General features: G+C 46.1%; 1 protein-coding gene across 1 annotated transcript in view; it reads right to left on the bottom strand.

Annotated features, from left to right (window-relative positions):
* The window catches only part of KIF26B (kinesin family member 26B), a 303,764-nt gene that overhangs the window by 16,741 nt on the left and 274,269 nt on the right, over window positions 1-12,754 (bottom strand). Inside the window, exons 11-12 of the mRNA XM_054822246.1 lie at window positions 11,388-11,550; window positions 6,804-10,242 (exon numbers count right to left, since the gene is read on the bottom strand). Coding sequence (XP_054678221.1) covers window positions 6,804-10,242; window positions 11,388-11,550 — 3,602 coding nt within the window. The remainder of the gene's footprint in view (window positions 1-6,803; window positions 10,243-11,387; window positions 11,551-12,754) is intronic.

Here is a 12,754-nt window from a genome sequence, read left to right as displayed (position 1 = left end):
ACATGCTGAGGTACAGCCTACTCCCACCCAGTTCATTTCTTAACCGTGCTTCCTGAATTACTGTCTCACTTTAAAAGGAGCTTTTCAGGGCAGTATAGAGCTGGTGAATGAGCACTCCTGAAACCAGATCAGGAAGCAGCCCTCCTGCAGTGTGGCAGGTTGACAAGTAATCTGGGAGGTGGGAAGATGTACATCACAGGGCAGGGGGGAGTTTTCAGCACCCATGATCCCTAGCAAAAACCGACCAGAGTCTCTTCCAAATATTTATCTCACCTCGAGCTGGATTTTGGTCTAACAGGTATTTGTCAGCATTGTGGCATTATGTAAGGAGTTGGTTATTGTTACTACAGTACTGCATAAATAGCTACGCCAGTCGCTTGGGCAGCAAAGGCAGGGAGCAGAGGGGGAAGGGGCTCTGCAGCCAGAGCATTAGCTCCCAACAGGACAGTGGTGGAGGCATTCCAGTGAGCTAATTCTGTGGCAGTGTCAGGAGCAGGCTTTATTTACACCCAGCCTAATGGTGTGCGACTCAGTCATGCATGTTACATGGAGCCTTCAGCGTGCACAATAGCCTGCTGCCATTTCCTCTATTAAATCATTCCTATGTTCATGTGGCTGAAAGCTCAGTGCTGGCATGCAGTAGTCAAGCGTGTAAAAAATGATTACTCTGATCCCTTTCAACATAGATTTGCTGCATGAAATGGCCTGGCTTTGACCTGGGAAAATCAATGCTGTTGTTTTAATGAACAAAAAAAAATTGGAGCTGAAGCCCATACTTCCCCTCCCTCTGCTCTCCCCAGGGCTGTCCAGCCAGCAGTCACATGCATAAAGTGGTCACCTGCATGCAAACAGCTTTTTTGCTGTATAATTCTAACCATCCTTTGTCATGGTAAAGGTATAATGCAGGATATCAATTAGCTACCATCACTTGTAAGCAAGTTAAAGTAGAAACGCTGGAGATGCCCTAAGGCTTTGTGATACAAAGAGCAATTTTCAGCTCCCCACACTGTGCCTTAGGCAGTCTAAACATGAACCAAATTCCTTTTCACTTGGATTCAACAAGAAAAGCTCAGACTCTTTTTGTTGGTCTTTTGTTTCATCATTATCATTTTGGCCACGTTTCAAAACGTGATGCTTTGCAATATTGGTTGGAGATGGACTTTCATAATTTACAGCCCACAGATTCAACCTCTGGCTTTTTCTGCTGCTTTCGTAGGCAGGGCTAAGTGCTTCCAGAGAGTGAATGTATTCAAATATGGAGTTTTCGGGGCTTTCCAGGAACCTCTACATCTCCATCACCATCCCACCGGTGAAACCGAGAGCACACAAGTAAAAGAGAAAAAAGGGACTCTAATTGTGGACAATTATCGTCATGTCTTAACAGTCTGTCTTTTTATTAAAGTGTTTAAAATCATGTAGCAATTTGCTCTGTGTTGGTGGTGAAACTCAGTACTGAGAAAGAGCCGCAAGGAATCATGAAACTTTACTGCAAAAGCCATAAAATGCTGCAGCAGGCATCTTTAATTATCTATACTCAGACAGGTTCCTCATGCAAAGAAGATTAAAGTGTGTGCACAAACACACACACACACACCAGACCTATCCTGGACCGACAAGAGCAGGGTCCTGCAAATGCTGAGATATACAACTGCCATTCAGGCCACAGGTCTAAACTTGAGGTAGTCAACATTTGGAAACCTTGATTTGCCCCCAGTCTTGCCCAGACTGGGCCTTACTATCAATAGCATCCCTTAGATTTCTGTTTTCTGATGCTCACTGATACTCAACGTTCAGGAAGGCTGAAGTGGCCCGGACTGACACAACTTGAAAGCACTTTACACATAAGGACTTTCCCCCCTAAGCCTCAACTCTTTAACAGTCATCTTCCTTGCCACAGGGGTCACATCTTCTTCCCATGCCTGAGTCCTGGGTCTTTGCCCCTGTGAGTGGGTTTGTGCATGCTAGCCGGCAGGCAGCTGTCCCCATGGGTGCGTTACGGTGGCTGCTGCACACCTGCTGCTCCGCCAAGCCTGCATGGGCCACGGGGCACTGCCCTGTGTGTTTAACCGTGCTGGCACCAGCACCAGTGAAGCCCCAGACTCAGACTCGTCTCCAAAAAACCTCAACTAGAGAAATCAAAGGAGACACATTCCTTGGCAGAGGTCCATCCCATCTCAGCAGAGCACCGCAAGCAGTGATAGACTGCAGCCCTTAGGTCTAACTGGATGTCATACGGGATGGGGACTCTCTTAGGCACCCGACCCTACACCCACAGGGAACGGGAAAGAAAACAGCCTCAGGAAGGTCTCAGTGGTCTCCATGGAAAGCCTCTTCTCAGAGAACCTCCTGTTCTGCTGTCTCTAGGGAAGGTCTCCTTACAGGTCTGGCACCTCTGAAACATTGTAAGGGGCAGGAACCATAAATAACATCTGTAGGAGAAGGGGGTAAAAGGTGGAAACAAGGCATTCATGTACCTCACATGGGAACGCAAACAGAGCCTGGCTGTAGCGGGAAAACCTCACTAGAGCCCGGGCTCTTGCTTTGCTGTCAGCTCACAGTGGGCAGGACCTGGAGCTAGCACCAAAGCTGCATCTCTGAAACCATCCAGTCACGCTTTGCATGGAGAATTGTTTTAGAGTAATTCCCACGTACAACCAAACTAAACTAGGGAAAAGATGCTAACAACAAAGCAGAAAAGCAGCAAGCAGGTAGGCAACACTTCTGATCTAAGGACCCTGCTGTTACTTTTGTCGCAACACCATTATCTAGTTTTATGAGCTGGTAACCAGGGAACACAGAAATTACACAAGTTGCCCAAGGTGATACAGCGAACCAGCAGCACACCAGAGAATACCACATAGATCTTGCAAGTCCTAATCTGCCACCCTGCCTGCCTCCCTCTCATACCTGTTGTGTTCCCAGAATACAAATATGGCTTTGGTAAAATGGAGTTCAGGCACGATGGATTTCATAATCACACAGAGGAGTAAATATTATAAAAGCACCATGCCTTTCCATGGAGCAGCACTGGGCCATTGCACTTGAAATTCCTGAGGAATTCAAAAATAATATATAAATGGTGCTGGTGACGCCTGTACAAACTATGCCCTCACACTTCAGTGCCCTGCTCAGGGCACACTGCCTACCCAAGAGAGATGAGAGCCAGAGCCAGAAATACGGCTGAGGTGCCAATTGTTTCTTACAGGGGAAAGGCTAATGGAGTGAGCAAAGAATCAGAGAAAACATAGTTGCACAGATGCTTGTGGGCAGAGAGGGAGGAAGGGCCTGCCACAAAACAAAAACACCAAATGAAACCCTCCTCTCCACTGCTCAGCAAGGGCAAGGGAAGGTGTGTGGCCAAGTCAGTTGAGGTTGAGGTTAGGAGTCAAGGGTGCCTGCAATTTAACCCTGGATCTGGCTCTCAGCTATAGGCATCGGGAAAGTCAGTATCTGCCTTCATTTCTCCATCGGTAAATAGGGTCTGGAACAATACTTACACCACAGGGTGGGTTAAAGAGCAGCTGTACAAAGCTTTGAAATGTACAGCTGTAGATCAGGGCTAAGTAGTTCTGTTTCTGCCACAAGCAGTCACTTTGGGGCAATATATGCTGACATGATGTTATAGGACCAATGTTAAATGCTAGAAAGATGGGAATGTTTATTAAATGGATAGGTCAGCTTCGGGGGAAAGGCTTATGTGTTTCATGATGCAAACGTGATTTTTCAATAGGTACCAGAATACAAGAGGCAAATATTCTTTTCTTTTAATTTTGTATACACAGGACTGGGCTGTCCATGAAACGCACAGGTACCCAGGCAGAGCCCAAAATTTAACCTAAGGTTAACGTTGAAGGATATGAACTAGCTTTAGCTTTCAAAAGCTGTCAGTGTAGGTCTGATACTTCATGTATGACATCCAGGGCAGAAGCACCTACACATACAAATAATAATGCACTTAAGAGCACTGAAAGACAAGAGCTTAATCTCAAGAAAAAAATGATGTCTCTTCAATGTGTCAGAACTTCAGAAGTAATTGTGAGATCTGACAGGGTTGCTGGTGATTCTCTTAAAGACTCTTTATAGCTCCTCTTACAGGGGCCTTGGGCTGATTCATGTTGATCGTGTCTGACAGCTAGCATTTCTGTTAATAATAATCATAAATAAAGTGGACAAGGTTGCCTGACCTGAAATGAGCATATCTATAGTGCCATATCCATTACAGCACAGTGGATCTGTGACCGCAAATCAGGAAAAGTCCAATGCTCTTGACACTATGTATTAAAATAATATCTATCTTTTAAGAGCTCAGAACCTTTGTCTGCTATCTTTTTCATTAAAAAGTGTTCCTTAAGAGAGAACATTCACACTAGAGCAGACCTATGGAAAGGAGATATTACAGAAGATGAAAGATTGCAAATCTTTGCTTTTTTTTTGTTTATTATGCAATAAAAATGTATTTGTGAACAGCTCTGTTCTCCCTTATATCTCAGCTCTTCCTTCATGTTCTCCTGCATTGAAGTCATAATCCTGGTTTTATGCCATCATAAATCTGCTGACAAGTGAAAAATTATACTATTATCAAACACATCAAACCAGAATTATGATTTCACTGTTGCAGGACCAAATGCAAACAGGAGCTGGGTTATAAGAAAGTGAAGCTTTATTAATTTCTAGGCAGTGGTTTGCTGCTAAAGATAGGGAAGGCAGTAAAGATATTTATTTATATTTTAATTTGCATAAAATCCCCGGTTGTGCTTATACACAAATACAACTCAATCAAAACAATACAAGAATTACTTGCAGATATAGGGAAGCACTCACAAAAGTATCAGAAATAACACACTTAGAATCCTTCCATGTCAGGTGACAGGCTGAATTAAGAGAGAAGCTTTGCAAAGTACTTTGAGGGAGGTCAACGTGCCAGGCTAGAGCTGAAGCCCACCCAGCAGGCATCTTTCAGGGACAGAGGCCCTCCACTGAAAACCCTCCACCCCAGAGATTCAGGTCCAGCAACAGGTAGATATCTGCAATGTTCCTGACCAGTGAGAGAAGAACTAAACCACACAAGAAATTAGAATAAAGAGATTAATCTGTCAGCCAGCAAAAAAGCTGTATTTGGTGAAGAACACAGGTCAGATGTTATACAGCAGTAAAAAAGTTTAGATTCTCCATGTTTCCCACTAAGGAAAGGTTCATGCTTGCCCCCTCACTCACTGCCTTTGCATATCTGTGCAGCACAACAAACCAGCGGCACGGCTCTGCCAGGTAGGCCAAGGCTGGCCAGACCATGGAAAAACCTCTTCTATCCCCATGTGTCTTCCAGACAAGAGGAAAATCAATTTATTGCCACATAAACTGAAGGGATAGGAAAGAGGTTTTCTCATAGAAGGCAAAGTTAACTTCAGAAAGATTATTTCATCACTTGGTCTGTGCTTGCACTATGTAGAGTGATCACTTTCAGATGCATCCTCTGAATAGGTACAATCATCCATGCCCTTATGGATATGGTTTTAATAGTGGTATCTATTGTATTCACATCTCTTCTGCACATGTTCTTCCTGCTGCCACAGTCAAAAGCATAAAGAAAAGGAGAGTTATGCATTACTCAGTTCACTGCAAATGAATCCCAGAGGTGAGTATCCCAGCAATGAGAATGGCTGGTGAATTAGGAACTCTATGAGAATAACACATTTTGGACAGCCAGTGCTACTGTAGGATAAGTAGCCACTGATACTTCACATACCTGTGCACACCAGTTCCAATGCCAATGTGCGTGTTTTTTTCAAAAGTAGGTTAGGCAGGACTCACAATTCAGGTTGGAAAAACAGCACCCAGGAAAAAAGATGAGCTGACCAGCTGATGGATGTTCCTCATCCCTGTCCTGCAATTTTTTGAAGCCTGTTCTGGTGGGAAGATGTATCAGTTGCAACTGCACAGAGTCTTGGTATGACCCAGGAGACTCTTGCCATCTAATTAAGAAGTCCTGATGCAGTGTGAAAGCTACTGGGGATTATATCTGAACAAAGATTAAGTCTCTCTGATCCTTTCTATGATCACTGAAAAGGTTTCAGATTTGCAAGTGCTTCAGTGCTGCAGTTCCCATATATTATTATTAATATAATTTTTTTTTTCAATAAATTACTGGGAAATGAAGGACTCATAATTCAAAAGTTAAAAACCCAGAGTCTCAGAGGCAGGATAACATATTTCAAGGGGCACGGGCACAACTTTGTTCCATCTTCTAGGGGGAAAGAAGGAATTCAGTGGTGGTTTCAGCTGTAGGGCATCTTGCACCTTTGGACATCCAGAGCACACAAGGAGCAAAAGTGGGCTCACAACAGATATCGCTATTCAGCAAGACTCTGGTCTTGTGCTGGTGAAATATGCATACCAAGGCGGGAGTCTGTGCCCAAAGTGCTTAAGAATAACAGTTACATTTCACTGCCTCACAAAGGCATCTTTCTGGAATGAAATCAGAAGAATATTTGTATAAATAAATACTTGAATGTGGCTGCAGCTGGCAATACTAACCAGTTTTAGGGATAAACGTTCTTCTGTTCATGTGAAGTAAAGCTAAGTGAAATGGGTGAGGGGGAGACTCCACTGCAAAGGCAATGCAACCACACAGGATTTGTGCATGTTGCAAAATGAAGAAACTCGGAGCCTAGGACACTTACCCTGGCCTCGCTTCTCTGCTAAGAGATAGAGTTGGTACTGAATTAGCTCACCTTTAGGGCTAGTCTCCCTACCATGTAGTTATCTGCTTTGGTCTGTGTTCCTCTCTCACACCACCGCAAGCTTACCTGCATTTGATCGTTTCTTTGGATTTTTGAGACTTCGGCACCTGCCACTCGCAGAGCTGCTGTTCTCACTCATGGAGTCTTGTGCTGAAGAGGCGCTCCCCGTCGCCTCACTGTCCCTCATCATGCTCTCGTAGCCGCTGCTCCCCCCGCTGTGGTAGAAGAGGGCTGTTTTCCCCATGGCGGGGGGCAGCTCCCCACTCAGGACACTGCTGTTGTCGCTCCCATGACCACTGCTGCAGCGGTGAGGTTTCCGAGGAGGGGTGATCTTGCTGTAAGGTGAAGGCAGCATGTGAACAGCCGGCTTCTCATCTCCGGGAAGGCCTCCACGCTCGTCTGCCTCTGAGCTTCCTCGCGGTTGTAAGCCTCTGGCACTGGCGCTCCCTTGGAGCAGCTCTGAAATCCGCCCGTTGACAGCCCGAAGAGGCAATTTGGAAGCAAGGCTGGAGCCCCGGGTTCTGCTGAGGGACTGGGTCGACCAGGACATGTTCTTCCCACTTGGAGGCAAACTGGAGCTCTGCCCAACGGACTGGGGCAGAGACTTGGTGGAGAAGCTGAGCGTTTTGGTGGCAGAGGCAGACAGGCTGCGGGCCTTGGGACTCGCCAGCAGGAGCTTGCTGACCGCAGAGATCTTTGACTGGCTGGCTTTCAGGGAGGCACCTGCTGACTGGGAGAGGCCTGAGTTGGTAGGTGAGGACATGACGCTGCGGCTGAGGCTCCTTCCGGCCCTAGGCATGGTGGTGTCTTTGCCAGGGCTCATTTTGGAACTCACAGAGGACAAGCTTTCCGCTCTTTCCAGCGACAAACACTCATAGTGGCTTCCTGTGGACCTCCCGAGGGAGTTGGTCCTGCTGGCGAGCTGCTCCAGTTTGGCACTGAAGAGCTTGCTGCTGCTGTTGTTGCCACTGCTGTCAATGCCAGGGCCCTTCTGTTTGGCATTCAGCTCCTCAGGGAAGCTGGCCAGGAAGGACCCGGGCTGGCTGGAGGGACTGCTCGTGGTGCTGCTGGCTGCACTGTGCTGGGGGCTGGCTCTGTTCTTCTGATCCAAGCTTGACTTTCTCACCGGTGGCAGAGGAGGGGTCCCTTTGGGACGAGTGAGGACACAGTGTTTGGGAGAAGCCATTTTCTTGTCAAGGCTAGTCTTAGAAAACTGGGGGAGGGCAGGAGAGCCGACTCCGCTGGTGTCAGCGGCAGTAGGATGGAGGTGACTGTCAGGCTCCTCCAGCTTGCTTGCCTTCGGGAGCCCACGAGGGAGGCTGCTGCTCTTCAAGCCATCACTGGAATGAACAGGGCTTTGGGTTGCAGGGCCAGACGCTGCCACCTCACACCCATCCACAATCCTCTTTAGACTGTCAGATCCTGGGGAGATAGAGGCATCCCCGCTGCTGCTGCTGCTGCTAAACCTGTCTGCTGAAGGCTGCTTTGTGCTGTGCTCAGGCTTGGCTGAAACTGCGGCCGTGTCAGGCCTTGGCCCATCACTGCTCCCAGAGCTGTCCTTTTTTACATCTTCTTCTCTCTTCAGCCAAGGGTCTTCAAATTTGATATCCTTCTTAGCACTGGATTCTTTCCCATCATGGGGATGAGCAACCTTCGGGTCTGCAGTCACTGCCGGTACAGCATCATCAGTGTCTTGTGCTTTGAAGGGATTAACAGCAATGCATGGATATACAGTAATGTTTGTCTTCATTGGGATGTAGCCTTCACAGCTGCTGAGGCTTGCGGTGTTTTTGATTGTGACGGTAGTTTTCCCTAGAGCTGCTATTTTACAGCCTTTGATGGGTGGTGCTTTGCCGAAAGCTTCCTCCCCCATTTCTGACAGTATAAGCATGTTGTCAGTCACTGGTTTCTGTTTGTCACTTACACAAATCATGCTGGCACTTTGTATGGTGCTTGCAAACTCAGAGACAGGGGGTTCTGCCATTGCTTCCCCATGCCCATAGCATGCCTGAGCTATGAAGCTGTGGCACGATTGTTCACCATCACTCCCTGTGCTCATTTCACTCAACCATGAGCTTATAGATGAGCGCCTGCTGCCATCATCCTGGGATTTGTCATCCAGGCCTAGCTTTGGAAGTGGAAGGAACTGTGTGATGCTGACTTCAGACACAGGAGCTGCACTGGAATAACATTCAAGGTCTTCAGATATGCTGCTGATAATACTGACTGGCCTAGACCCAGAAGCCAAAGCCTGCACAGAGCAGTCACTGTTAAAACTGATGATACTGGTTGGACGCCCATTGTCAAGGACACCACTAATAGTTAGCTCTTCTACAAGGGTGAACACCAGCTCATCCTCTCCATTCAGCTCTAATGGCTGCTGCACAGTCACCATGGTGGTGCTCAGAATCTCCTTCTTGGATTCTGGAGAAATGCTTTGTTGCCGATCTTCATCAAGAATGGTCTCTTCCAAATCCTCATTGCTGGAGGACACAGTCTTCTTCATGATCTGAGGACTCATGCCTACAGGTGGGGTCCGGATTTCTGGCTGCAATAAAGATTCACTAGACATCATCCCAGTATCCTTACTCAGGGGAGCTGGTGGGGGAGCAGAGCCAGGCAGGACTCCTTTCTGTGTATAGACCTTGCACCTCTGGGAAGGAGAAGTAGGTGGCTTGTACTCAGATGTCTTCGAGAGGCTTGCAATGCCAAGCCGGGGCGAACCCATTGGCCGAGGTTTGCCTTCCACAAATCCACAGTTGTTGAGACTTTCTCTGCTGCTCTGCAAGCTGGTGCTGTGTGCTAACTGACAAGAGCTAAGCTCTTTACTAGAGCTGCCCGTTACACTCCTGGGAGAAGAAGGAGTTGAAACATTAGTAAGAGCTCCGGAAGGAACAGGGGAGTGATTTCTCTTAGTTTTGCTGGGTGTTGCATTTTTATTTTCCTTGGCTTCTCTATCAGGATGCTGACATTCTGGCATTGTGTCTTCCTTATCTGACTCTGGTAAGTGGCTAAGCTCTGCCAGCTGGCTTGAGACAGAGCACTTAGACATCTGGTCTGAGCTAAATTGAGCAGGCATCTCTTCAAAGGGAAATTTGTCGGTCTCTTCACTGCCATCTATGCAATCCAGCCTCTCCTGGAGCTCTGCAAAGGTGTTGCACTTCAGGCAGTCTCTTTCAGATGTGCTGGGCCCTGATTCACTAACTTCCTCCAACCTGCCCTCGTTTTTGGTCTTTTGCAGAGCAGGAACTATGGGAACAAAGTCAGGGGGACCCTCATTATCAGTCAGTTCCTTATCAGAAAGGGCAGTGCCATTGGGGCCAACGTAAATCACCGTGTCACACGACTGCTCACTGCTGGATGAATAATCAGGATCACTTGACAAATGCAAAATAGGGAAGTCTGGGTCAACAGTATTTCTAGAATGGAAAGGCCTCAGCTGAGTTGGCCTCCGCATCCTGCCCTCCTCACAAGAGCTCTCTCCTCCAGAAGAACTTGATGTGTACTGCAATATGAGAGACAGAGAGAGAGCACAACATTTCAGCATTGTAAACAGCTCCTTGAACAAAGCGCATACACAAAAAGGTCGCAGTCACATCTAAACTGGAAAATCGCTAAACTAAGGCACAGAGTTCTGAAGCTTCTTATCCACAGTCCTATGGCAAACACACAACAGTGTTCAATGGAGAACCCAATGTCCCAACTCTGTGTCCCACCTGAAATCATGAGACTTCAAAAAAAAAGTACTGAACGAATGGATTAGGATCCCTCCCTTAATTGAGCCTGGCCAATTAAATCAGATTTGGCAAAGGCTTTGCTGATTTTGTGTGTGTGTGAGTGTGAAGAGGAACGAGAAAACTCATTACACAAATAAGGCACAGAAAATAGAAGACAAGCCCCATTTGATCATACTACCAGTATGCGGAATTGTATAACATGCACTCAGAGGTCTCTGGAGACACACTGCCGTGATGGTGAGTGGACTGAATCCCTTCACTTGCCTCTCTCCAATCCATTGACAAAAAAGGTTTTGTCAATCCATAGGCTGTCAATTTAAATGAAACACATAAAATTCACTCGTTGTGCCCAATTCACACTGTAAACTGTACAGAAGGAACCAGGACTCTAAAACATGACAGTGGATACAGCCCATCCTCACTCTACTTCTTGGAAAATCTATCACCCGTATTTAGAAGCAGTGGGAATAAAAGGGGCATCAATGCTGGCAATGGACACACTGCTTTGCATTTATTTTGCTCCTGCTCTCTCTGAGAAGCATAGAGAATCTAATTCTTCATTAATCCCAATTTCCTTTAACTCTACAGCAGTTTCATTCCTTATGATTTCATTAGCTCTAAAAGCATAACTGAAAACAAATGCTGACAGCTATATCATTAAATGAGGCCAGATTACAAACCTGCTATAGCAGATATGTCTGAACTCACTCTGTATCTGAAGCTGAAGTGTTTACCCCTCTACTCTCTGCTATGTGCTCTAAGCCACTTGCCTAGGACAGGGTACATACAACCCATGCACTTTGGAACCGATTACTGATTTTGTGACATGCTGCTCTACCCCATCAAGGATCCTTTACGGACCTTCTTCCTCCCTCCTCCACCATTACAAGAAAGGAGTTATACATGGTCTTACCTTAGTTTTCTTTTTCTTCATCCTGAGAACCCTTGATGCAATCTGGATGGTGGACAGCGTCTCAGCGTAGTTCCCCGCAGCGGCTGAAATGTGAGCTATCATTGTGGTGCGGCAGTTCATATTCCCCAAGGACTCTCGAAGCAACATGGTGAGCTTGCTGTCTCTGCAAAATAAAATGAATTAAGGCTACATTAGCGAGCAAGGTTTCACTTTGACCATCATGATGTGACTTGGGTCTCAGCAAGATTTTTTTCTCCTCTTTTTAATGGAATCCTAATTAGTTTCCTTCCTCAGGTTTGTGCTATGTTGTGTCTGCAGCTGAGCACGCTGAAAGACTCTGGACTACAATTTAAGCTTCTTTTCTCTTCCCAGTTCCTCCTTTCTGTCTTCTTCTGGCCTCAGTCCTTCTGCACTGTTACCACTGCCAATACAGAGATGCAGACCAGCATTGGAGACTAACTGTTAAGGAGCCGCTAGAGCAAACATCAAACTGCTGTCCTTCTCCAGTGCACAGTGTGCAAGCAAACTCTGGCCCAACTCTGGAGGACAAGAGGGTAGTGGATTAGATTAGAGGATCCAAATTTTTTCTTGCCTTCTAGGGCACTGGCTAACTCAATAATAATAATAATAGTTAAATCACTGAAATTAATTTTGGATGATGCTGGTGAAATACAAAACAATCAAGCCTTAAGACTTCATACAATTGTTCTTTCATATTAGATCTCTTCTTCCACAGAGGCAGAAATGAAATTTTCTGTTCTTGTGATTTACTCTATTGTTCAGCACAGGATACCTTTTGAAATGCTGATGCTTTATTGTGGGCCTGTCTGTGACTGGACTAAGAATAGGAATTTTAACAGCATATGATGCATATATAATGCTTGTATGGTGGTCATCTAATCCTGCAGTCAGAATTGCATGATATAATTTTTAAAGAGAGCTTTAGCTACAAGGTGTACAGGTCAACTGGGTGGTTAGTTGGGAAATGGCATCCTCTTGAAGAGAGTCTCTCCTGCACTAAAGGTTGTAGATGATAGCTACATATGGCTGAAAGCAAACACAGCCACAGCCTGATACTTACCTATTGCTAAAGAAATTACTTTCACTGTTGTAATGACAGCAATACCTTCAGTGGCTGGGGACCAGGTTTTTGGGGCTCACTGTTCAATATCTGCTAATGACCGATAGTGCGTATGTGCCCTTGGTCATCCCCTTAACATTTCCAGCTCATGGGAGTTCTGCATAAAGCTGCAACTGAAGCTATGCCTACTGGATGGGACTGACAGCCAAACACCAAAATCCCTGAACCTCTTTTCTTGATTGAATAAACAGCGTTTGGGATGTATATTTTGATGCATCTAGCAATA

This window comes from Grus americana, chromosome 3, assembly GCF_028858705.1.
Source record: "Grus americana isolate bGruAme1 chromosome 3, bGruAme1.mat, whole genome shotgun sequence".
NCBI lineage: Eukaryota > Metazoa > Chordata > Aves > Gruiformes > Gruidae > Grus > Grus americana.
This window is presented reverse-complemented; position numbering and strand designations above follow the sequence as displayed.